Below are 25,848 nucleotides of genomic sequence, written 5' to 3'. Positions count from 1 at the left end.
CATCGGCACTAACGTGGCTCTGACCGTGGCTCTGACCAATGCTTTCGCTAGCCTTGGCTTAGGCTCTTTCGTTGGCTTTCTTCGAGGCTTTCCGCAGTTGGAGCAGTTACTACACCGCGGTAATAGTAGCGCAGCGCCTTGTGTTTCGCTCTTTCGCGTTCGCCGACTTACTTTAGAGGGCAAAAAGGTCTTTGTTGCTTATCGTTCACCATGAAGAGTTTTTCAATTCAGGGAATGAAGAGGCACCCGTCTGTAAGTAGAGCAATTTATTCGTGCCATACAACTGCCTGCGAGGCAGTAGTTTGCACTCATGTCCTGGCTGTCCTTAGTAGAATTTAACCCTAAAGCTCCGTCGAAACCACTTATTGGACGTAGTCTTTCAAACATAAGAAGGTGCAGGTAGCTTGGCGGTTGTGGATTAAACTACTGAGCATCCGATCGGTTAACCAAACTTAATGAACGTGCACTACGTGCCATACTAAACTCGCTGCAGTATCTTGCACAGCGTGTGGGACGTACGGCTAATAGGATACCGCCTGAAGCAGCAAATAGCACATGCGCAGTAGCTTAATGCAACTTAAATTAACTTGTTTACTGGTGTTCAGGTAACTGCGCATATGCTTTATTCTGTATATTCAGCGGAACTTAAAAGAATCGCCCATCCTGCAATGGAAAAAAAAAAAAAAATACCCCACAGGAGCCGGTGCTGTCACTTTGAAGGACGAGCAATTGAATCATTTACTGTTTCGTGTATTATAGTTGTGTCCCAGTTGTGTCCCAGTTTTACGAGTTGCTGTCAGTTGTGAAGTTTCTCATTGATTGTCTGCAGCTCATTCCACTGGTCGTAATCGTTGGCGTCGGGATGGCGGGAGCAGTTTTCTACACAGCCCGCCTAGCCCTGAGGAACCCGGACGTCAGGTACCAGTATATGACCTTAAGAATGGGCAAGCTTGATTACATTCGTGCGTAAGAGCGCTGGAATAGACTGAACGCATAATTAAGTGGAGGGTGATGGGCAAAGTAATCAATCTACCTAATCTTCTGGCACTCTTTCGGATATGTGCAGACGTGTGCAGTAATGTTTCGGTACATGCAGATTGTTTGAGTGAAAGCAGTAAAGTTTCCTTGGAGTTGGTTTCTGTTCCGCCCTGGTGACTGGGAAGAAAAAAACTGCTTATTTTGGAGCACTTATAATTTCACACTTTTGTGGCAACGAAGCTGAAAATAGGATCAGCACCATTGTGGTGTGCCATCACTGTTTGCAGTTTTTTCTTCAGAATTTTGAAGGTACCGTTATGCAAAGCCCTATGCAAATTTTCTGCTCATATGGATATGATTGTAAAGTGTTAGGCCATCCCATTCAGAAGCCACTGTATTGTCTGTGAAAAAATTTTGTTTTAAAACATTTCTGGTGTAAAGCATCATTATAGACATGTAGCCACAAAATGGACTATAAATTAGAAAGTACTTGGCAAACTTGGCAAGACGTCTAGCCAGGGGTGAGCATGATCTGGCAAGCGTGTGCGTAGTTTGACATTAAGTTTCATGTGGTTACAGTCTAGTTGAGTGTTCAAAACTAATCAAAATTAGTGTAACCTGATGACTACTACACCAATAAGCAGTTTGGCCAATGTTTAGTTCTTAGGCGGGCTGCCGTGGCCAGACAATAGTCTGCTTGTTCCAGAAGTACGTAATTCTTGCTGAAATTTGAAAGCATATCTTTGCTTACTTCAGCCTGTTTATTCAACTGTGTCACTAAATATACACAGTAACAGTAGGAATAGCTGCCAATAGCTGCTGCGTATAGGTATATGCATTATGATGAAATATAGCACCTGAAAAAAGGGAGGAGAAGGCTTCTGTTGAAAAGAGAGTGTTTGAGAAAAAGGTTACTGCGCTCTGCTTGCGAGCTCCAAGCGCCGCGCATGACTGCAAAATTTGGCTACGTTCACGGCAGCATAAGCTATCTGTGGTTTCTCTCGCCAAGCTTAAGGCTGGCTCAGGGCCCCTTCAAATATTTGTTTTGTTAGTGACTGAATTTGTGCAGCCCATGTATGGAATCGGTGTAGACAAGCCACATGTAAAAATACTGAGAGATATATATAGTGACTCCACAGCCACCGTTGTCCTCCATAAATAAGGCAACAAATTCCCAATAAAGAAAGGCGTCAGGCAGGGAGATACGATCTCTTCAATGCTATTCACAGCGTGTTTACAGGAGGTATTGTTGCAAATGGGTCGCAAGCCCCCAAGGGTAGCGTTGGCCTGGCGGCCTGGGGCACAGCTGGAAGCATCCGAAGGTCCTGGCAAAGGATGGGTCGACTGCTAACAGAACAACTTGTTTATTCTAGCATTGCAAAAGAGCGGCCGGTCAGGTCGACCGAAGTGGAGAAACGGGAGCCCACGTTACTCGACTGAAGAAATCGAAGCTTCTCCCTTGGCGTCCAGGGGCAGCTGCTTTTATACTCTTGGAGTTGAGGGCAAGAAGGAACGCCTCGATAGAGGCGCACGTGACGGCGGCGCACGGACACGTTGTGACAAGAAGTGACGTATCCGCCGGGCCGGCGACGGTCAGACCTCCTCGCTTCACGGTTGGGGAGTTCCTCTCCCCGGCTGCCGCGCTTTGACAAGCGTGGGCACCAACATGCACACACACACACGCACGCAGACGAAGACACGTGGCATTGAAACATGCCTGGACGCGCTCAGCAAGAGGCGTTGGGACGGCGCTGAACTGGCCAAAATGTCCGCCGCTGTGAACGAAGCCCCGGCGTCTGTTGCATCCGCGCCGGCTATACCGCACGTCGGAGGCGAAACGTAACGGTATTCAGAGACCTGGATTGGGAAGAATTGGGGATAAGAGTAAATGGAGAATACCTTAGTAACTTGCGATTCGCTGATGATATTGCCTTGCTTAGTAACTCAGGGGACCAACTCCAATGCATGCTCACTGTCCTGGAGAGGCAAAGCAGAAGGGTGGGTCTAAAAATTAATCTGCAGAAAACTAAAGTAATGTTTAACAGTCTCGGAAGAGAACAGCAGTTTACGATAGGTAGCGAGGCACTGGAAGTGGTAAGGGAATACATTTACTTAGGGCAGGTAGTGACCGCGGATCTGGATCATGAGGCTGAAATAATCAGAAGAATAAGAATAGGCTGGGGTGCGTTTGGCAGGCATTCTCAGATCATGAACAGCAGGTCGCCATTATCCCTCAAGATATAACAGCTGTGTATAACAGCTGTGTCTTACCAGTACTCACGTACAGGGCAGAAACCTGGAGGTCAATCCTGGAGGCTTACGAAAAGGGTTCTACTTAAATTGAGGACAATGCAACGAGCTGTGGAAAGAAGGATGGTGGGTGTAACGTTAAGGGATAAGAAAAGAGCAGATTGGGTGAGGGAACAAATGTGAGTTAATGACATCTTAGTTGAAATCAAGAAATAGAAATGGGGGGGGGGCAGGGGGGGGGACATGGGCAGGACATGTAATGAGGAGGGAAGATAACCCATGGTCATTAAGGGTTACTGACTGGATTCCAAGAGAAGGGAGGCGTAGCAGAGGGCGACAGAAAGTTAAGTGGGCGGATGAGATTAAGAAGTTTGCAGTGACAACATGGCCACAATTAGCACATGACCGGGGTAGTTGAAGTGTAGGAGAGGCCTTTGCCCTGCAGTGGGCGTAACAAGGCTGATGATGATGATGATGGCGATGATGATGATGTGCAGCGTAACATCTTAAAGGGGTACTGACACTTGGCAAGCATGAAGGTTGGGAGAGATTAATATTTTAATCTGACATTAAAGGTACTTATATCAACTGGCCTTGCGTCAAGACCAATTTGATCTGACGTGGAGCAGAACTTGCTTACATTGTTCAGCAACAGCGACATTTCTTATAAAAAACAATTATGCAGATCCAGCACACATATTGGAATCTGTATGGAATCTGTGAATCTGTGTTAATGAAATGCTATAAATCTGCCCATTTCAATCCTGTGTCTTTGGTGTAAAGGAAACTGGAATGTCTGCATGTGCTTTCGCAAAGCTGTGCTACACAATGTGAAGTCTTATATTGCCAAGTATGTCTTCATTTCTTATCTATATAAATTTTGTGTCACCGGCTTCTTGGCCGATCAGTCGTCGTAGGTGTGTGATATAGTACGTAAATCAACATGCTGCAATGATCTCTGAGGTGGTTGACATTGGCATGATAGAAATATATGTGCGATTGTGTCCTAATGGTTAGGAAAGTAGGCATAGAAGGGTTTTCATTTTTAAAGGAATTGTGCTCTTGACTTATATTTGTTGCAGTGAGGATACTTGGGTATCATTTGTTTTATCACTGAGTAATTTCTGTAGAAAACAAGGCCAGCATCCTGTACATCTGTAAGGGTAGTAAAGATGTTAGTTATGTTCTGCCTGGTGAGCTATTTGACAAGACAGCAGCAGCCAGTCGGGAAAGTCTGAGAAGAAAAAGAAAAACAGACATTTCGGCTCGACTATAGGAGCCTTGTTCACAATGAAGCGAGTAAAGTGTAGGTCGGTTATATACGCTTCATGGTGTGACGTAAGCATCGGGTGGATATCAAGGGCAGGTTGCCTGAGTTGCGATTGAGCATGTGTGATGTCGTCTGGTAAAGCCTTGCCGTCTTGTTCCTTTTCCGATTATCTTCACGCTATCCCAGTCAATGTCATGGCCCATGAACACTGTGTTCAGCTAGCACGTTTGTTGCCATGTGCTTGCTGTTGACATCACAGTTGTGCTGTTTCAATCTTCCAAAATCCGCCCGCTTCACCGATGTACATGTGTTCACAACCAACGCAAGGAATCCTGTGCACTCCACTCGGGAATTTCTCTTTTGCGAGCTTGTCTTTCACAGTCACCATTGTATGTCTGAGTCTTATTTTGTTATAGCGCAAGCTTGACAAGGACAACAGAAGGCACATCTGACACACACAGTGCTAACTTTCAACAACAGATTTATTTCTCGTTCTTGTCGCTATATATACACCCTCGAACCGTCATACAGCATGTGTAAAATTTTGGAAAAATGAACAAGAATATAAACTGAAAACCACACGTTGGCAGTTTCTTGACTCGCATATTCACAGACGTGTACACGTTCAACGCAAACAAAGATAATTGAGCTCTTTTGAGGATGATGAAGTGGAAGGTTTACTGACGCATGCGTCGCTGAATGTTGATATGTGTCTGGCTTCTATTATCAAGCGTGTCATTTGTATGTTTGTATGTATGTCTTAGGTTGCATGCAGGGACATGTGCGACGTCAACTTCGTAAGACCGAAAAATTCGGGACTGGCTTCCCGTACTTCGGGGGCATATTTTATCGAAATTCATTTCTTTTTCTCTTGTCACTGGGGCTGTTGTAAGGCTGGGTGAGCTAAGCGATTTTCGACAGTTTTTATAAACGAACTGGGATAGTCCGAAGACAACAGGTCATAGCGTGTAGAGCCTTTCCTTGTTCGGGTAGCACACAATCCGTTTTTTGATGCCAGTGTTAGCTTGGAGAGCACGCTGACGACATGGGTATGCGCCTCGTCGCAGCGGGCCAGCTCGATACTCATGACTGCATTTTTCATGGTGAACATTATCTTTTTTTGCATTCGGCTCTGGAGCCAGGTTGTAGTTGAGACCTAGGCTCAACACAGAAAGCTTGGCGTCATGAACAAGGCTGCCATAGTGTGGCCGAAACGTCATTTTTCCTTTTTAAATAATGGTTGGCACTCAACATTTCCTGCCATGTGTTTTATTTATTTATTTATTAAGGAACCCACAGCGCCAAGGCATCAGAGTGGGGGGGGGGGGGGGTACAAGAAGTACATATGACACCTCTGCTCGTTGACAGAGCTATAAGTGCTAAGAAAAAAAGAAAAAAGGGGGAAAAAAAGCAAAGCCCTTAGCAATGCACATCTACAATCTACAACATCAAAAAGAAAGCATCATTTGATTCCACCCTCACATCACTCGGCAGTCTATTCCATTCTCTAATGGTTTTAGGAAAGAAAGACATTCTAAACAGTTCAGTTTTTGTCACATATTCATGGACCTTAAAACCATGGTCAACACGGTTGGATTTATAGAGGCTTTTGCACAAACTTTTCACAATCAACCCGAACAGCTGAATAATAGATAGCATGAAAAAAACTTCAGCTTAACTTCTTTTGGCACATGTCGAGCATTTCCCAGTTGAGTGCTTCCTTCGTACGTGATGCACTGTACCAAGCCCCACGTGTGCCATATACGAAATGAGAGGCAATGTTCTGCACCCGCTCCAACTTATCTTTATCTCTACCAGTAGGCGGGTCCCAAACCGTACATGCATATTCCAGAATCGACGTGACATAAGTCTCATACAAAATGTCTCGACATGACTGCAGAAAAGTGTTTGCATTTCGGCGAAGAAATCCCAAGGTTTTGCATGCTTTAGCAGCAACATAATCAACGTGACGGCACCAATTCAATTCAAGAATAAACACCTAAATATTTAAATTTGAATACCTGTTCCAATATTACATTCCTAATAACATGTGGTTGCACATCAGAGTTTTTCTTTCTTGTAAATTTCATATGAACAGTTTTAGACAAATTCAAATTCATATTCCATTAGACGCACCACTCTGAGATTCTGTTCGTCTTCCTGAAACATTTCAACATCACGGTCACAACTGACTACTCTATAGAGAACAGTCATCCGCAAATAACCGCATTTGAGACACTATTCCATCACTAATGTCATTCACGTACAGCAAGAACAATAGCGGCCCCAAAATGCAGAGCCTTGCAGAACACCGGACACAACTTGCACCCTCTGAGACTCAGTACCATACATAACCAGAAACTGCTGATGTAAACATAATCTTTTACCCATGATATCACTTGAGGACTAATGTTGTAAAAGGCCTTTTTTTTTTTTTCATTAGTAAACAGTGGGTCACGGTATCAAATGCCTTTGATACCATGTTGTCATCTTTAAAAGATTTGCTGATTTAGAATTGCTCAGTCAGGTGCAGAGACCAGCACAGCACGTCGTTAAATAGACAGAGAAAAGCCCCTTATTTCACTGTGTGACCAACTTGGTGGAACCCAGTCGCAGAGCATTGGAAACCAGTCTCAATGAGCGAAAATCATGCCAAGTGAAACAGCCTTTTCTTCTGTCTGCGCCTGTGTTGCAACCTTAGATATTGCAGGAACAAATATGGATATTGTCATAATCAACATGCGCACATGCGTCGTGGCCAATCCCCTATTGTGGGTATTTAAAAACGAACCAGTGCATACTGATGTGCCGTGACTCATTTACCACGTGGGTGCCAAAGCCGTTTTGTAGAAACAAGTGCTATATAGAAGGGCGCGTATTTAGGCTGATTGCAAGCAGAAAACGGCACTAAATGACAGGACGAAGAGGTCTATGTCCTTCTCTTCATCCTGTCGTTTAGGGCTGTTTTCTGCTTGTAAATATTATATACTCTTGGTCATGCTGAACAGGCAATGCTGTTGAACTGAATAAGTAGTTTTTGTGAGTTTCACAGTGAAGAATTATGGCTCTTTGGGTTTGTTGGTTCAACGTGATGAAAAATCGTAGCGCAGAATCGTGTAGACTGAGATAGATGACAGACGAACTAACTACCAACAGAGGTTTATTTTCAGTGACCTATGTTTGTACTGAAATCTCGTTGCCATTCTGCATGTGCAGTTCACTTTATTTGGAAGGCAGAGTGTCTACCAACCGGGAAAACTGGGAATTCTCGGGGATTTTGAATGGTCTGTAAAAACTCGGGGAATTTATGCTTCAATCAGGGAAACTTACCTGTCATTTTATTGAAAGGGAACGAAAGTCGCCCTACTGCTGGCTCGAGTAAATGAGAGGAATCGCAAAGAATTGTTTTTGATGCCATGTTGTCGGCTGGAGAAGTTGCCAATGTACAGTAAACGATCGATTTTCCAGATGCCTGATTTTTGTGAAATGCCCGATGATGCGGATGGCTTTGCAGCACCATTTTGTCCCCTGTAGAGTCGATGTATAAGAATGTCTGTAATTTCAGGCGCAAGAACCCTTCGCTGTTCGATTTTCTGGACTTCTTGCCATGACTGCAGGTCCGAAACGGCATTTATCAAAGCCAACACCGCTGTTTTGATTATCTTGCTGCCTCGAACCAGCGCTCTCGCACAATATCCGCTGGCAGCCGTAGCCACCACTGCGGCAACGTTAGGCTTAGCTGATTCGACGTTCGCTATTAAGATTCTTGTCGTTCGGTGCCGTGTTTTTCATTGTAAGAATTCGCCGCTGTCAGTAATGGGACCGACTCTGCCTCTGTAACCTTAACGATTGGCTTCGAAGCCTAGGATGCATAGTGCGTTGCATAATGCCGGTTCCCGAAAGGCAGCTTCACCTCGGCACAGCAATGTAACAGGGTGAAACGTATGTGAAGTATTATGGTGAAGCTTAAGTGTAGGAAGGGGCAATTGTCACGGGAATTATACACTTGGGCACCCACCATCTCCTGTCACAGTACGAGCACCTATGTGCCTTATAAGTGTACTGGTAGGCTTTCAGAGCTTTTTCGGACGTGCCTGTGAGGATTTCAGCCCTTATGAGCAGTAAAAGACCTGCATTAATTTTTTCAGACTGCCCGATTAGATTTTTTTTCGTCGCCCCTAGGGAGTACAAAAAATCATACGTTGACTGTACAGCTGACCAAAAGGATACTTCAAGTGGTCCGTGGGCCAAACGCACAGCGGGACGAGGACTAGAACAGAAATGACGGTCGCATTGAGGAATGATTGGGAAAGGAACTGTGCCACCTCTCCTTTGAAGGAGCTTGAGCTCAAAAAGCAAAGTGTTGGCTGATACAGGATGCAGGTGACCCTCATCCAAATCAAAATAAACTCTTGAAAGCAGTTAAACGGAGGCATTGTGCATGGATTAAGAGTATGTGAGGGCAGTTGAGGTTGACTTTCCAACTACTGAGAAAATCTCACTTGTGACAAAGTTTGGGCCTATCTTGCTATCGCTTGATAGCAATAGCTCATTTTTGAAAGCGTTTGCTTCTGTATGCATCTCTTTTTATTCGTATTTGAATGTGTTGGTCTCGATGTACAATGGGCTTTATCATTTTCTATTTCAAAGATATTTTATTTGCTGTGAATTTTGCTATCCCCTACCTTCAGTTTTCTATCTTCAATGAAGTAAACACTACTCCTTACTATTCCAACTGGATTAAGTATTTTTTTTTTAAATGCTTGAGAGTGACAGCATCGGGAAACGTGGTGTCAGCCTGTCTTGACATAAAATAAAGTTCTGTGTCGCTCAGGGAAAACCTGGAAAACTCGGGGAAATTGAAAATGTTAGACACCCTGGAATGTTAATTTTTTGTCTGAAAGGTGCACAGACGGGGGTTACTCACAGACTCTGAACCAAGCCCTGATACCCTTTCTGCCTCAATGGAGAGTTTTAGTTTAGGGGACGCAAACTGCTTGCGTACGCAAGAACTAGGGGCGACGGTACTGCGCATGCGCAGACCGCTACGTCTACTTGCGTCCTTGGGTTGTTTGGCCAGCCGAAAACATCGCTGCCCCTAAGTGGTCATGTTACCCATGTGACTCTCGCGGTGTAGAACTTACGAGTAGCTAGTGGGTAGATAATCTAATAAATCTTTCGCCAAGTGTCAACAGACGTCGTTTTTATATATATTAGAGAGGTTTAGCGTGTCCGGTGTTCGGATAAACGCAGTTGGGGCGTTGGGGCGGAGCCATAAACGGGAGCGGCCTGCATGGTGCATCCACCTGGCGGCGCAAAGCTCAAACGGACAAAAGCAGCTAATATTGCTGTAACCAAGTCTATTCTACGGCGCTGCTGGTGTAAATTTTTGGTACTGGCGTAATTGTGTTGCTGCCAAACATTTATACCCGCAGCAAAGTAAAATACAATTGGTTACTGCAATATTACCTGTTTTTGTCTGAGCTTTGCGCCACCAGGTGGCTGCACCATGCAGGCCGCTCCTGTTCATGGCTCCGCCCCAACGCCCCAGCCTGCGTTTACCCGTATACCGGACACTCTAACCCTGTCTATTAACTGCTTTTAATAAGAATAGTTTTATGTGCTTTACTTCATATGCTTGATTTCATGTTATAAAAAATGATAACGCAGCAAAGATCAGACGTTGATGGCGCTGTGAGCGCATGCGACCTCACTGCGGCTTGCGTTTGGGGCCGCTAACATATAACGCGTTTGTGCTTGCGTACGCAAACGCACCCAAACGCTAGGGGCCCCAACGCCTTGTGTCCCCTAAACTAAACCTTTCTAATAATTTGATGTGTAAGGTTATCGCTGCTTCTTCTCACAAAACTAAACTGAGCAAAAAGCTGTTCGCAGTCATACCAATTGCAGTGAACAAGAAACCAACCATTGCACGCATCTATCTTGATAGTGTTAGTACAGTGTTCTATTAGTCAGTCATTTATGCAACATTAATTTATGTAGTTATATATGCAGAAGTCATGAGCTCACATTATCTGACAAACATAAAGACATGGTTGTCATTTCGTACATTCATAGGCTCTCCCACAATATAAGGAAGATTACAGTCTGCTTGAAAGTAAATGGTCTTTTCTGCATCTCCAGAAGTCAGGCACAGAATATGCGTAACAAAAAGCACAAAGTTTCTTTGATGGCCTGCACTAGTAGCTTCGTCTATTACATTCCCCTTTCTTGTGGTAAACAATACTTAGGACATTTGGGACGGGATGCTGCATAATGATGCTTACACATGAGATTATTGAGATAGAAATTATTTTGCAGCAGCAATCTTGGAATTTAGCTGCACTGTTGCACCAGAAAGCTGCTAAGTGTCACTGATCTCCTAACCTGATATCTTTTGAATTTTGCAGCTGGAACAAGAAGACCAATGCTGAACCGTGGCAGGAGTTCAAGGACAAACAGTACAAGGTATGCGGGAAGACCACTAGCGTAGACAGTTTCAACTGCTGCTAAACTAGAATCTAACCGGTAGAAATGGTTATGGTACATAATTGAGGGTACATTGCAGTGTAACACTATACAGAAAGAATAAGTAATTATTGGTTTAGTGTAAATAATGGGGATGAGATTGTCAGTGGCAACATTTTTGATTAGCAATTTGTGATGGCAATCAAGATGCTCATCAAATGGCTATGCCGATCATGTTGGCTTCGATAGTAGACTGTTGCCACTGCGAAAAATATAGTTCTTGTATTGTATACAATTATAAAGCACATGAAATTGTTGGAAGCAGTCTCATGAGAAAAAAAAAAAGCATCCATTAGATAATGATACATAGCGTAGGTTGGGCCTTTCACAATAGGCATAACATCAGTGCAGAAATTGTGGTGAAAGCCTTGGCTTTTAAAGAGGCCTTGAGCCACATTTTATCAAAGTGGAGAAGGGCATTTGAAGTGAAAGGCTATTTCAGAAATACTTTGCCGCAAAAAGTACTTCAATGCGTTCAGCAGAAACGGAGTTGTTGGCAATCAAACACGGCCTCCGCTGTGCTCCTGTTTCTTATTCAATGCCTTACCCTGTGAAGGCTACAGCAGACTGGGGCGTGCCCACAATGCTCTGCCTTTTGAATGTCGCCGTGGTGCGCAGTTCAAATTTCATTTTGTATGTTAACATAGATGCTACAACTTCCTATTTTGGTGCCTACGACGCGCTAAACGTAAGCCAAACGCGGTTGTCTCATGGCGGTACCCTGCGGCGGTGGTGTCTACGCTACGCAGCGGACCGCAGATACCAATAGCACCTGCGTATGGGAATCCGCTCTATTATGATCTAAGGCATTGAGAACAGAATGAGGAGCAGGCTTCTATTGAAAAGAATGCGAGAGAAAGGTGACTTCGTGCTCCGCTTAGGAGCTCCGCACACCGCTTATGGCAGCAAAACTTGGCTGAGATGTTCACAGCAGTATACGCTACTCCCAGACTATGTTATTTCCCCAAGCCCGAGGGGTGGTTTAGGGCCCCTTTAACAATTACTATCTCGCGTCTTGAAGGACAGGAATTAATTGTTTCTGAGTGTCAGTGTTCCTTTCACACTTTTGTCATGTTTCTGGGCTATTGTGTGCAGTTACATGACCTGGTATTTGCTTTTCCAGTTCTGGACCTCTCAAGACTACAGCACCTTGCCAAAGAGCGAGCGACCCGAGTTCTAAGCTGATCCCTTCAATATTCACCCATGTATAGGTTGGTTTTGCAATAGGCTGACATAAGGCACGAATAAAGAGTGCTTTTGTGGCAAACCATTTGTAGCAGTGTCTGTGTTATTTTTGACAGCCACATTTTTACATACATGCACTTTTCCCTTCCAAGCATTTGTAATTAAGGAGAAAATTACCTGTTTATGTTAGATGGCCATTGATCTGCCTGACAAGCATCCTTCTAAGCAAAGAGGAGGAAACAGGAAACATGTCCCTCCTAGCAAACTTTGAGGCTGAAATGTGCAATTGGCACCATGCAGTGAAGTTTGCCTGTACATGTCGCGCCACCTAGCAGCGGCGGTGAGCACCCACAGGTAGGCCCTCACTGTCATTTCATCATTGACCGTGGTGCGCTCTGGCCTGCCTGAAAGCCTGCTTTTTCAATTTTCCAATGAGTTCACCACGGCCTCTTGGCAGCTCCTTCGGGAGAAGTGTGGACAAAAAGAACAAAAGCAGATACTGCTGCGTTAAGGATTGTCAAAACCAAGAAGGGGGTGTCGGCATCAAATTGTACTGCTTCCCTTCAAAACCAGGGGAAGCAACCCGGCGGCTGAAGTGGATCATCGCGATTTGTGTCAGTCTTGCTAATTTCTTTTAAATGAACTAAGGCGTAAATGCAAAAAAAAGAAAAAAAAAAAGAACCAGCAGCGGCATCTGTAAAAACACAAAGCGTCAACTGCATAAAAACGTGTGAACTGATTCCCGCTATTATAATCTTTAGATAGTTATTTAGCTTGTCTTGCTGCAAAACAGACGTGCAGTGGCTGTTACGTGTCAAATCTAGCTTCTTAAGTGCTCCGTGATGAAGCTTTGTACACGCTGTGCTTCCTGCTGCGCCAAGATCAAGACGCAAATACTGGAACCGAGCTCATTCGTGCCGATGTTTTCTCACGCTTAGAACAACAGAACTAAGCTTGGTGTACACTGCAGCACACTTCGAGTATTCGAAAATTAGCATTTCTCTCGCGCAAGCTAGCGCATATTTGTTTAGTCTTCACATTGTTTAATTTCAGCTGATTGCTCTCTGTGATGCTTCAGCAGTAATGCCCTCTCATATTCGAGTTCGACCCGCCGTGGTTGCTCAGTGGCTATGGTGTTAGGCTGCTGAGCACGAGGTCGCGGGATCGAATCCCGGCCATGGCGGCCGCATTTCGATGGGGGCGAAATGCGAAAACACCCGTGTACTTGGATTTAGGTACACGTTAAAGAACCCCAGGTGGTCGAAACTTCCGGAGTCCCCCACCACGGCGTGCCTCATAATCGGAAAGTGGTTTTGGCACCTAAAAGACCATAATTTAAGCACCTGGCTGTGATATCCATGCTGTTTACTTTGACACTATATACATGGTTGTAGTTGTAAATTTGACGTCCTTTCTCAAGTGTCGGTGGTCCAAGATGGGCCTAGATGTTTTCGATTGCCTTAAAACCGCAATTTAGAACGTCCGACAGGTTTCAAACGAGCGGCGCAAAAGCATGCCTCTGTAGCAGTGGTCGCCTTGGTGTTTCGCGCAACTGACACAGTGGTGCTGGCGGCTGAGTCGATCGCTGCACTGCCTGACCATTGTAGGGAGCCCGTAGCTTGAATTAGCAATACATATAATAGGAATATAATCATTTTTTGTAGCTATGGTGGCATGGAGCAGAGGTAGAACATTGGGTTTCTAATCTGAAGGTCGCAAGTTTGTATCCTCTTCTAATACACATCTCCAGGCTTGGAGTGGCACCTGACTCTGGCAAAACAATGCTGGAAGCAATAGTATGGCTATACTAGTCCAGGTGCAACCAGATTAGGAAGGTCCACTAAGCTTCAACAAAGACACTCCCTCACCAGAACAGGAATCGGTCTCCCTGCTGCAGTGTTTGGCCACTCCCTCCCTCATGACTTCTACAATTAACCCATGGCCCTCAGTCCCCAGTGACTGCGGAGCACCTGAATAAGGCGGCGGTCAGACCTGTGATGTGGCAGAGGGTGCTAAGAATCTAGACCTGGACAAGCCACCACTGAAAACTGAACCTGGCAACGTTCAACACACAAACACTCTTGAGTGAAGCTAGCTTACCAGGACTCTTTGAGGAATTATCAGCCATTGCATGGGATATTACTGGCCTTGGTGAGGTTGGAAGAACTGGGGAGGCTTGTACAGTGCTAACACCGACGCCCTCTACTACAGAGGACTTTGAGACAAAGAGACAATACAGGGTAAGATTCCTAATCCATAAGGACATAGCAGGCACCATTGACGACTTCTACAGCATTAATGAAAGGGTAGCTGTAGTCGTAATAAAGCTGACTAGGAGGTATAGAATAAAGGTAGAACAAGCCTATGCCCCAACCTCCAGTCATGATGAAGAAGAAATAGAACAGTTTTATGAAGATGTTGCATTAGTGATGAGAAAAGTGTAAACTCTGTATGCTGTAGTCATGGGCGACTTCAATGCAAAAGTTGGGAAAAAGCAGGCTGGTGAACAAGCAGTTTGCAACTATGGCATCAATTCTAGAAACACTAGAGGAAAGATGTTAGTAGAATTCGCGGAAAGGAATGAGCACCAAAAAATGAACACTTTGAAGCCACATACAAACATGCTTCATTATGTTGAGGTCCTAAATGCATGGTTTCTATGGACAATAGCTTATGAAAAGTTAAATACTTCGTTAGATAGACAATTTCGTTATATTGAAGTTCATTGTATCAAGGTCTAACTGTACCTCGCAAGTTTCTCGTCTCCAACCTGCCTCTTGATTCATCTATGCCGATGAACACCTTGAAGAGACGGCCATCTTCAATGAACAAGCTTTATCATGTTTAGCGTTCACTATGAACAGCCAACACATGTGACAAGTGTTTTAAGTCCTGCTAATTAGCTCCAGGAATCACTTCTCTTACGTGGCTTGTTTCAATGCAGCAGTAGGTGTCAGTACGGCTGATGGTGACCTTGGAAATTACGACAGATGACATTGTTGAAGCCATGAAAGAGAGAAGATCTAGGAGGGAGCACGATGTAACAAACTTTAAGCCAGAGAAGTCAGCCCCACATGTGATCATGTTGCTGTTTTAGGCTGCCACTGGTAGGCTAGCCATGTTCAGTGCAGGCTCTTCTCAAAGATAATTTGTACAACTGCCGCACTCACATGTACCAAAGACGAGGGTAAATGCGTATGTTGCAGTTTAGACGACTCAAGTCGCATGAACATATCGGGAGAAATTGTGCACAGAGCAATTGTAAATGCACCCAAACAAGTGCGTGCCAATTAAAATATACCAAGAACCAAGTATACACCGATGGGCTGAGTCAGCGAAGCGCAGGGTCATTTGTTGGGGCGACTTTTCGAGGGAGGAAAGACGAAGATGCTGCCTTCAAAGAAAGTTGGCTTTCGATGGTTGGCTGCATGACGTAATGTTCCCTCCTTGTTATTTCCTTCCTCCATGGTTGAAGTCATAGAGGAGGTGAACGAGGACGAAGGCAGCAGTGACGAGAGCCTGCAGACGAACCAAGAATCTTGACAAGATAGGCAATAGTGACATTTGATGCTTTGCGGCTGTACTTTGCAGAGTGCTGTAAACCTTGGTGTCATAAGGTCAGCTGCAGCTGCACATTTCATTGGACAAAGTAAACGGAAGAAAATTGCCGACTTGTCTAAGCATACCATGAATTCATGATAAAGATTGGTTTCCTTTTGCTAACCGTGCCTTAGCCTGCTCTGGGTAGTGGTACAGTGCTAAAAGAGTGATCTGTTTAACAAAGAAATTCAGAGATCTGAAGCGCTTCGTTATAAAGGCATTTGACTCTTGTATCTATGAGAAGTAGATGCATCACGATACCTTGGCTCGCACTATTTCTATGGCTTCCACATTTTGGTGCAGCCAGAAGACGCGCTGTAATATTTTGTGAGCACTGTCATTATACTAAGCCTTATTGCTTCGCAATGTCGGAACATTTGGCTGCGTCGTGATGTCGCAAGAATGTTGGTGTGACATCTGGAATATTGAGACCAACGTTAGTATAAAATTAAAATATACCATGCATTTTCCTAACTTCGTACTTAAGTGTGATCCTTTTATGCACAGGGAGCATGTGGTACAGTTTCTACAACTTTGGAAGTTAGTGTCACTACTCCTTTAAAGCAGAACTGTTGACTGGGCAGTCATGTATAATATAGTTATTTTGGCAACCAAAGAAGCACGTTCCTGTTCAGAATTGGTACCTGTATAACATCGGCAGTTTTTTTTTTAACTGCTGCAAGTACGTGTGTCAACCATAATTGCCATTTCTTGTGGACGTGAAGAATGCTTGCATGACGCATGTGCCTCTTGTGCAAGAACACTGCGTAGAGAAAAAGCCTGTTGAAACGTGGTGGAGAAATAAAGGTAACAAAACATGTTGTGATACTGATTTGGTGTGGTGCCTTGCACATTTATTTTCTTAATATTTAGCTGCATCAATCCTTACCATCTCATTCAGCAGTGGTGATCTCGCGTCACTTGATGTGTGAGTGCAGAAGAGGGCACAGCTTTCCACAACAGAGATGTCTGAGCTGGAGGCACCTCTTTGCATGAAGCGACTACAAGAAAGTCTGAAGGCAGACCGTGGCACTTTAATCGGCATCGCTGCCACCATCGGTTGTGAATGAATGGCAGTAGCGTTTCTGCAGTGCATCCTGGTAGAAGGCAAAGATGTCGCCTGCTGCTGCTTGGCACAGAGCCAGGCACCTCTGGAACTCCTCCTTGGAAAACTGGCCACTGGTGTAGGTCGAGACCAGTTTGGACTCTTGGCTCTCGAATGAGAATGTGCACACTGCCCTCGCTTCCTGTGCAAAGAAGAATGCAACAAAACTAAATCTTGCCGACATTTTACAGCTTTTACAGAATTGCAATCAAGTTTCTAGCAAAACTGTCAATGCTCCATTACTCCAAATCCCCAGGACACCAGACTTGGGCAAACAATGAAATTGGTGATTTCCCACCATGCGATTCCTACACAACTGTAACTACATATATGTCCTTGCATCACCCTGGTCACTTCCTCGTATTCCGTCCAACTTTCAGCATGCTCCAATGTTTGGTTCTACAGATAGGAGCAGACACACTGAAATGTACACTTCTGAAATTTGTTATGTAGCACTTCTGAAACTGATAAAAAGAAAGGAAAGTATTGTGAAAATTTCTAATTCCATACACAGGGCCCTAGCATTGCACAGAGGCGAGACTATATAGTGAGTAGTGTGATAACTGGCCTTTGACTACTTGAATGACAGCAGCTAACTTCAGCCTGCAAGGTGGGGGGAAAAAGGTAGAGAGACCATCAGTTTAAGAAGCCTGTATACACATGTGAAAAGCAAAGCCCAGACTCCACTGGGGTAAACTTCTCACCAGCTCCAGGTTCAAGAAACTCCTGCAATATTTAAAAAGGTATTTTGAATGGAAAGCTTTACAGGGTGTCTACCAACCGGGAAAAGCGGGAATTCTCAGGGATTTTGAGTAGTCTGGAAAAACTCTGGGAATTCGTGCCTCTATCAGAGAAAATTTGCTGTAATTTTATTGAAAGGGTTGAAATTCGTGGTAACGCTGGCTCGAGTAACAGACAGGAATCGTAATGAATCGTCTTTGACGCCCTGTCGTCGGCTGGAGGATATGCCAGTGTACAGTCAACGACCGACTTTCCGGATTCCCGATAATTTGGATGGCTTCGCGGCACCACCACGTACCCCAAAGAGCAGGCACGTACCCAGGATATATTTTTTCCGGGGGGGGGGGGGGGCAACCGAAAGTCCCTTTTCTATGCAAATGAGGGGGAGGAGTACCTTTACTAGTACAAATGTCAATAACGCCCGCCATTTGCCCTAAAGACGTGTAAACCCGTAAAAGAGAAATGAAATAAGGTGTATCTCACAGGTAGTACGCCTGTGAGATGCACCTATTCTTTAATTGGCAAACAAGGAACCACATCGAATGGACTCGCACAGCAAAGAAGCGCAGGAAGAACACTCCCAAGAACAAGTAAATAAACGAAAGTGCAAAATAAAGATTTCTATCATCACCATCAGCCTATTTTATGTCCACTGCAGGACGAAGGCCTCTCTTTATAGCAGATTTATATAGTAGCATAGAACTTAAAAAGCAGCAGTTGGCAACCAAGGCACACGGACCGCGTGGGGTTGTGTTACTCCGCCTGCCAATTACATAAGCAAACAAAATCGTCATCATGCGGCCTTTTCAAAATGGTGTCGTACTTGATACCTCCGGGGCGTCTGCTGTTTTTGAAGAGTCTTTTCATCAACGGAAGCAATGAGGTCTGCAACAGACATGGACAAAGCGTATGGAGTGTGAACATTTCACTCTTCAAAAGTCTACCAGCCATGGTTGCTTAGTGGCTATGGTGTTGGGCTGCTGGGCACGAGGTCGTGGGATCGAATCCCGGCCACGGCGGCCGCATTTTGATGGGGACAAAATGCGAAAACACCCGTCTACTTAGATTTAGGTGCACGTTAAAGAACCCTAGGTGGTCCAAATTTCTGGAGTCCCCCACTATGGCATGCCTCATTATCAGATCGTGGTTTTGGCACATATAATTCCATAATTGATTAAATCTTCAGAAGTCTGCAGTACAGTTCATTTCACTGCTGAGCCCGTTTTACTCCTGAAATTTCACTGCCAACTGAAGTGAAACAACATTAAATAGTTGCAACAAAGCAAGCATTTTACTTCATTTCAATAAAGAATTAGGCTTTCGCCATTCCACTATAATAAGCGAGGGAAAACATATAAAATTACGTGCCAGTAATTTTATTTTTGTGGTTACCACCTTATTTGGGCAACAGGAAAAGTTTTAATTACAAATTATTTGCAGCCTCGCGGAGGAACAGTGGCTGGCGGTTATGAGGGCGTGCGCGGGGCTTCACTGCAGACTTAAGTTGTATGCGACTCTATAGTGGTGTCTTTTTATTAGCTCTGGAAGAATTATAGAGAAGTATATATATATGGGGAACAATCACAGTTCTTTTGGATCCCTCGTTTACTGCTCTACCAAGTGAAGTGCCAAAACCAACTCGTATTGTTATTTGGGAAGTTGTGTAATGATACATGGCCGCCAGTCCCATACAACCGTGTAGAGCGCAGGACGCTGCGGTTCTGTACGTACTGCACCCACCGCAGAAGGTTAAAAAAAACACACCTACATAGCAGAGTAGAAAAGTGGCTGCGTCAGGTGGCTCAACTGATAACTGTAAATGCGTCATTCAAAACACACGGAATTCTTCTCCACTTCCGGCGGTGTGTTTTCTCATTCTTTTAAATAAAAAGATGTTGATCTAAAAATACTTTCATAAACAACGGCTAAATTTGTTAATTTTCGCTTTTCCTTCCCGTTTGAATGTTGCCTTGGATCTCTCCCTTACGAGATTGCTTAATTTCTCAACTCCTTGCCACTATTGTTTCCAGTCACAATTCTGCACGAAAAGTGCTGTACAATTAGGGAAAAACCAGAAGAGGCAACAGGTGACAGTGATATCGATTATGGGTTTAGGGGTTATTCCAGGGTTTGATGACGGACGCTGTTTTGCATTATTTTATTTTCCGCCTTATCTAACCCATATCCTGGTTATGTGGTTCCGCGGATCTGCCAGCGTCGCGGCGAGCCATCACTTGAGGAAATAATGAAGCAAAAGGTAAAGTTAAACGCAACTGGCATTTTCTCCAGCCGGAAATCATTCCACGATCATGCAGACTAGCTGACAAAGAACCGAATCCCTTTCTTGGTCCCTGGATGAGTCTAAACAAAGAAGGTTGAGCTAATGAAGCAACAGTGATGCGCGTGACCGTTGAATAGATGGTGACAACCGAACGCACCTCGAGTTAATCGCTTGGGCACCGAATCTATATGCGAAAACTGGCCTTCACACCCCAAGAGATGCCGATAACTACCGCCGTCCAAGAGGAGTGAAAAAGGCAGCAAAATGTTGAACGCTGAATAGCTGTGAAGTCTCACATTTGATTTGGCGGTGCTTTAGGAATGTGTTAGGGGTGTTGGCATGGGTGGGGAGGGGGGCGGGCACGCCCGAGCACCCCCCTGGGTACGTGCCTGCCATAGAGTCAAGGTATCAGAACATCTGAAATTTCAGATGCAAGAACTCTTCGCCATCCGATTTTGCGGACGTTTTGCCGTAACCACAGGTCCGAAACGGCATTAATCAAAGCCACCACTGCTGCCATTTTGATTACTTCTCCGCCTCAAACCGGCGCTCTCGCACGCAGATCCACTGGCAGCCGTAGCCACCACTGCGGCAATGCTAGGCCTAGCTGCTTCGATGTTCGCTAATGAAGCTTCTTGCCGCTGGGTGCCGTCTTTTTTATTGAAAGAATTCCCTGCAGTCAGCAATGGCACAGACTCCGCCTTTGCAGTCCTCGCGACTGGCTTAGAAGCTTGGAAAGCACGGTGTGTTGAATAATGCCGGTTCCCGAAAGTCAGCTTCGACTCCGTACAGAACTGTTATTTGGCGAAGCATACGCGAAAGTATTGCAGTGAAGCATAACAAGCGTGGGAAGGGGCTATTGCCACGGGGCACATTATGTATTCCTTAATTATACACGCGTGCACCCGGTATTTCCGGTCACAGTACGAGCACCGATATGCCTAATACGTGTACCGACAGGCCTTCAGAGTATTTTCGAATGTGCCTGTGGCGGTTTGAGCCCTTAAGGGCAGTAAATGACATGCATTTATTTTTTTTTCCAACTGGCCGATTTTTCGAACGTTTTCGCGGCCCCTAAGGAGTTCGAAAACTCGGACGTGGACTGTGCAACTGACCAAGAAGATGCTTCAAATGGTCCGTGGGGCGAACGAGTGGCGGAAGGCGTACAAGAACAGAAAGGACCTATGCATTGAGGAATGAACAGGAAACGAAGCGTGCTGCCGCTGTTTTGAAGGAGCTTGAGCTCAAAAAACAAAGTGTTGGCTGATGCCAAATACAAGTGTCCCTCATCCAAACCAAAATAACCTCTTTAAAGCAGTGAAACACAAGACTGAGGCGTCGTGCGCGGGCTGAGAGTATGTCTGGACAGTTGAGGTTGACTTATGAGCTGTTGAAAGAGAATCTCAATTGTGACAAAGTTCGGGCCTCATACCATTGAGCTTGCTATCAGTTGATAGAAATAGCTCATATTTGAAAATATTTGCTTTTGTATGCATCTCCTTTTTTATTCGTATTGGAGAATGTATGACTCGATTTGCAATTTTTTTCGAAGACATTTTATTTGCTGTGCATTTACTAAGCCCTCCCTTCTATTCACTTTTTGAATAACATAAACACTACTCCTTAGTATTCAAATTTGATTAAGTCGTTATTTTTATTTTTTCATATGCTTACTAGAGAGTGACAGCATCAGGCGATATGGTTTCAGCTCGTCTTGACATAAAACATAGCTCTGCATCACTCAGGGAATATTGTAAAGGCACTCAGGGAAAACCTGGAAAACTCAGGGAATTTGGAAATGTCAACTTGGTAGACACCCTGTTTTATCAGTTTCCTAGATTGTAGGTGCTGTTTGCAGTGAAAAGAAAGACTGATGGTGGGGTAAAAAAATGAAAAAAAAGAAATCATGACCTAAATCACAGGCAAATTCGATTGTTACTCAGCAGAATTGGAAACACAATGATCATCTCCAGACAAACATCACACTTCTGAAAAATAAGAGCTCAGAGTTCTGGATGCTAGTTACATGCCTGAAGTGCACCTTTGAAGCGACTATTGTTTGCATACAAGCTCTTGGTGTTAGCCACATGCATAATATGACAACTGTTATTTTTCGAGTTGCCTTTCTTTAGCATGGCACATTCTTGGTTGCATGCCACTTTGCATCGAACCACTGCTCAACTAATTTACTAATGAAGATTAGCTTAGTATTCCTCTTTACTGCCCCTTTAATGTTGAAGGGCTTTTGCCAATTCTCTAATGAGCTGGTTGCCGAGTCTGTGAAATAGTATTTTAGTGTATCTCGGCACAGGATAACGGCCACATGCATCGCAGTGAACTGCACATATAGGTGAGTATGCATTCATTTTTACTATTTGTTATTGCCCTGTGTATTTTGTGGTGTTATATCATGTGACAGCTGTCACTGGAAACCACAAGGACAAGCTTACCTGCTCCTGCTGCATGTCGGGGTCCAGTAAAATAATCCCCGTGTTGGTGATTGCTGCTGTCACTGCTGCTATGTGGCACTTCATGCTGACTGCAGCATCGATGGCTGCAAGGCAGGCAGCATTTATTGCACAGGCCAGCACCTGCTTAAAAGTTAAGGGAAAGCCACAGAGTGGGCAAAGCAGATTTTAGACACCCTGGTGTGCCACAAAGGCATTGCAACAGGAATGGGAGGAATCCTGGCTCGTTTGGCATTTAAGAGCTCATAGCAGTTGTGGAAAATAATTCAATCATTTTTGAAGACTTACAAGGCTCTGACTTCACAGAGATAAAGCAACAGCATGTTTTGCGAACTTGAAAAATTATTAAATTGCAAGGCTTAACTTCCCAGAACTCCATAGAAGGTTATAAAGGATGTTGTAGTAAAGGGCTCTGGATTAAGTTTGACCACCTGGGGTTATTTAATGTGTACCCAATGTATTGTAACAATACATGAAAGTTTTTGCATTCCACCCCATCAGAATTCGGCCACTGCAGCCAGGCATCGAACCTGTGACATTGTGCTCAGCAGCGCAATGCCACAGACATTGAGGCACTGCGATGCATTGAAGCTTGAAATGAAAACACTGTTTTCAATAACAAGAGAACTCTCTTTGCTACATGTAAGTGGGAGAGGTGTATGAAAAGCGCTTGGTGAATGAACCATTGCCAACCACCACAAGGCTGCTAAACTGTAACCATGTGCACAAAGTTTCTTTTGCACCAAGTTCATGAAGAGACATCCATTTGGCGAATGAACTGCTTTGGTTGACTAGGTGGAAAGTGCTTTGTTGAAAAAGCACACATGGATTTTTACCCTTGATTTCAGGTTTTAAATCAAGGAAGTATTTTCATGGCTTCCATGGCCTTCAAGCTTCTGCTTGCAATGGTACAGTGCAAGAGTTCTGAGTCGAATAAAAAATGGATTGATTAAACTATGCTGTTGGGCAGATTACTCAACCAATAATTCAAAATAAAATAAAGCAAGTGCTTCGAAACATAACAGTAGCATTCCATTTTCACCGTATTGCGGGCATTTCTCTAGGCCCCTCCAATTAGGGGGGGAAAGAAATCTACAAAGCAAAAGGATACACCACCGTTGTTGTGAAATTCTTGACATGTTAATGATATGCAGGAGCGCGGATGCAGGGCTGTCAACATAGCAGTTTCCAGCGTGCTTCGAATAACCTTTTCAGACATACGATCTGAGCAACCTGGAATGATCAGCAACAGTTAATATAAGCGACCGCGTAGTAGAACACCACGGATTGACTTAGCGGCATGTTGATTCATTTAATTATTAAAGGTAAAAAAAAAAGAAAACTGCGCTACAAAACGGGGCAATACGTGAAGGAGCACACCGACACTGATACTACAAAAAACAGCAATCATAGGCGATTATTCCTTCACAAGATACCAAACTAGGCATTGCTTTATCTATCATAATTGGAAGCATGACCATGAACAGAAGACAGCGACATTTCAAAACAACCACGAAATAGTCAAAGCCAACACCACATGTTACTCACTTTGCTGCCCCGCTTTAGATCGAAAAAATACTTCCACTGTGGCCTTCTCAGGGTGCTCGCGCATTTGTTTTACTTCAACTGGCCCGTAGACACCTGCTTGAACGACAGTATCTCCTGCCAAATCCGAGAAAAAAACAAGAAGAAATTTCATAAATGCGGCATTCCACTACAGGCACCAGGACATACCTTGTGCCAATATTGCTGAACCATCGGGACGCGAGAGGTTCGAAAACTTCGCGGCCAATTTGCGAAGGCGTCCCGTGTTAGTTACTTCCATTTCTGACGAATCCGTTCTGCGGGTAATAGAATGAGAACTTGAAGCAACTTCACGGTGTGCGACAGTCATAGAATGTGATCACAGCTTATGTGTAACACAGTGATGTTAAACAACTCACAAAAGCGAGAATCAGAGAATGCGTTAAGACCCGCCTTCATACCGGCTGTCGATTGTGGGAGCCGCCATCTTCTTAACATAAACATGGATAGATCGAAGCCTCCTGGCGGAGGAAAGCAAAATCAAAATTAGTGCTTCCTATAACAAATCGTGGTTAGAACGTGGTTAGCGAGAAACTATATGGTTGAACAGAACTAGAGTCTACAAGACAATGGTTAAGTAGGAAAAACGGCGTTGTCCTGCTGAGGCACCGCGTGTGGAAAAATTTTGCGAGGACGCTGCGAGCGAACTGTATTGGGGCGGAGACGCGCATCGCGGCATGTTCAAGTAATTTCGCTACGGGCGCTGAGACCGATTGCCCGCGTACGCTCTTTTTAGGGCAGCATTTCGATAACATATCGAGCTCAATAAACTATTCCACTGCATTTCAAAAATATAAACAATCAGCAGAAAAACAAAAGATTCCGACAACAGGAAGTTCCGAGACATATTGTATAAGGCTCCCTTAACACTCCCGAAAATCAACAGAATACTCACTACTGGCAAAAAAAGAAAAACAGTGCCCAGTCCTGACAGAGTACATTATACAATGCTCGCACACCTATCTCTAAAAGCAGTTAAGACCTTGCTCCGTTTTTTCAACATAATCTCGGAACAGAAAAAATGCCGAATGAGTGGAAAAAAGCCATTATAATCCCTTTCTTGAAAGCTGGAAAGCATCTTACAACTGCTACCAGATACCGACCTATAGCACTCACAAGCTGTCTTGCCATGTGTTATGAATCCATTATAAACATCAGAATTACATACGTCCTTGAAACCGAGAACCTGCTCGATAATCATCAGTGTGGGTACAACAAAGGCTGCTCTACAACAGATCATCAAGTTCGGCTAGAACAAAAGATACGTGCGGCCTTTCTACACAAGCAATACTGTCTCACTGTTTTCTTTGACCTAGAAAAGGCGTACGACACAACACGGAGGTTTCGTATTTTAAGGGACTTGGTGGATTTAGGGATCCGCGGTATAATGCTCAAATGTCTAGCCGATTTCATGTCCGACCGAACATTCCAAGTGCGTCTATGAGCGGTTCTGTCCCGCGTATTTATTCAGTAAAATGGTGGCACAATATTGTTCGTGGTGAAAATGAACTCATACAGTAATGTGATTCCAACCTCTGTAACGCACTCATTATATGTGGATGATCTACAAATTTTGTGTCGTGCGTCATAATTGGCAACCTGTGAACGGCAAATCCAAATTGCGCTAAACAAACTCACGCAGTGAGCATCTGAAAACGGTTTTAGCTTCTCAAGTGAAAAAAAAAAAACTATTAGTGTTGCCTTTCCACAAAAAAGAGTCCTACAACCAGATGCTACAGGAAGCCACACTGCCGGTAAAACAAGAACACAAGTTTCTGGGTGTTCTGTTTGATAACAAGTTGAACTTTCTCGCGCACATAAATAGTATGAAAATTAAAGCGAACAATGCACTTATATA

The 25,848-nt window shown here is 44.3% G+C and overlaps 2 protein-coding genes across 6 annotated transcripts in view; one reads left to right on the top strand and one right to left on the bottom strand.

Moving 5' to 3' along the window:
* Positions 1-77: 77 nt before the first annotated feature.
* ND-MLRQ (NADH dehydrogenase (ubiquinone) MLRQ subunit) lies at positions 78-12,296 on the top strand. Its single transcript, XM_075691939.1, has 4 exons — positions 78-252; positions 830-918; positions 10,909-10,966; positions 12,150-12,296. The coding sequence occupies exons 1-4, from the start codon at positions 211-213 to the stop codon at positions 12,204-12,206; spliced, it is 246 nt and encodes an 81-aa protein (XP_075548054.1). The 5' UTR covers positions 78-210; the 3' UTR covers positions 12,207-12,296.
* A 4,529-nt stretch (positions 12,297-16,825) lies between these two features.
* The window catches only part of Rrp46 (exosome complex component Rrp46), a 128,343-nt gene continuing 119,320 nt past the window's right edge, over positions 16,826-25,848 (bottom strand). The window contains exons 1-7 of one of the 5 annotated variants that reach the window (XM_075691930.1): positions 25,094-25,248; positions 24,392-24,451; positions 24,141-24,247; positions 23,955-24,068; positions 23,518-23,639; positions 22,389-22,529; positions 16,826-17,058 (exon numbers count right to left, since the gene is read on the bottom strand). In XM_075691930.1, coding sequence (XP_075548045.1) covers positions 16,846-17,058; positions 22,389-22,529; positions 23,518-23,639; positions 23,955-24,068; positions 24,141-24,247; positions 24,392-24,451; positions 25,094-25,230 — 894 coding nt within the window. In that variant the 5' untranslated portion in view covers positions 25,231-25,248 and the 3' untranslated portion in view covers positions 16,826-16,845. Of the gene's footprint in view, positions 17,059-22,388; positions 22,530-23,517; positions 23,640-23,954; positions 24,069-24,140; positions 24,248-24,349; positions 24,471-25,093; positions 25,249-25,848 lie in introns of those variants that run through there. The other 4 variants (XM_075691932.1, XM_075691933.1, XM_075691931.1 and 1 more) reach the window with 4 other exon arrangements.

The sequence above is a fragment of the Dermacentor variabilis genome, chromosome 5 (assembly GCF_050947875.1).
Source record: "Dermacentor variabilis isolate Ectoservices chromosome 5, ASM5094787v1, whole genome shotgun sequence".
NCBI classification, from domain to species: Eukaryota; Metazoa; Arthropoda; class Arachnida; order Ixodida; family Ixodidae; genus Dermacentor; species Dermacentor variabilis.
Note: the sequence above shows the minus strand (reverse complement) of the source record. Positions and strands in the feature narration are given on the sequence as shown.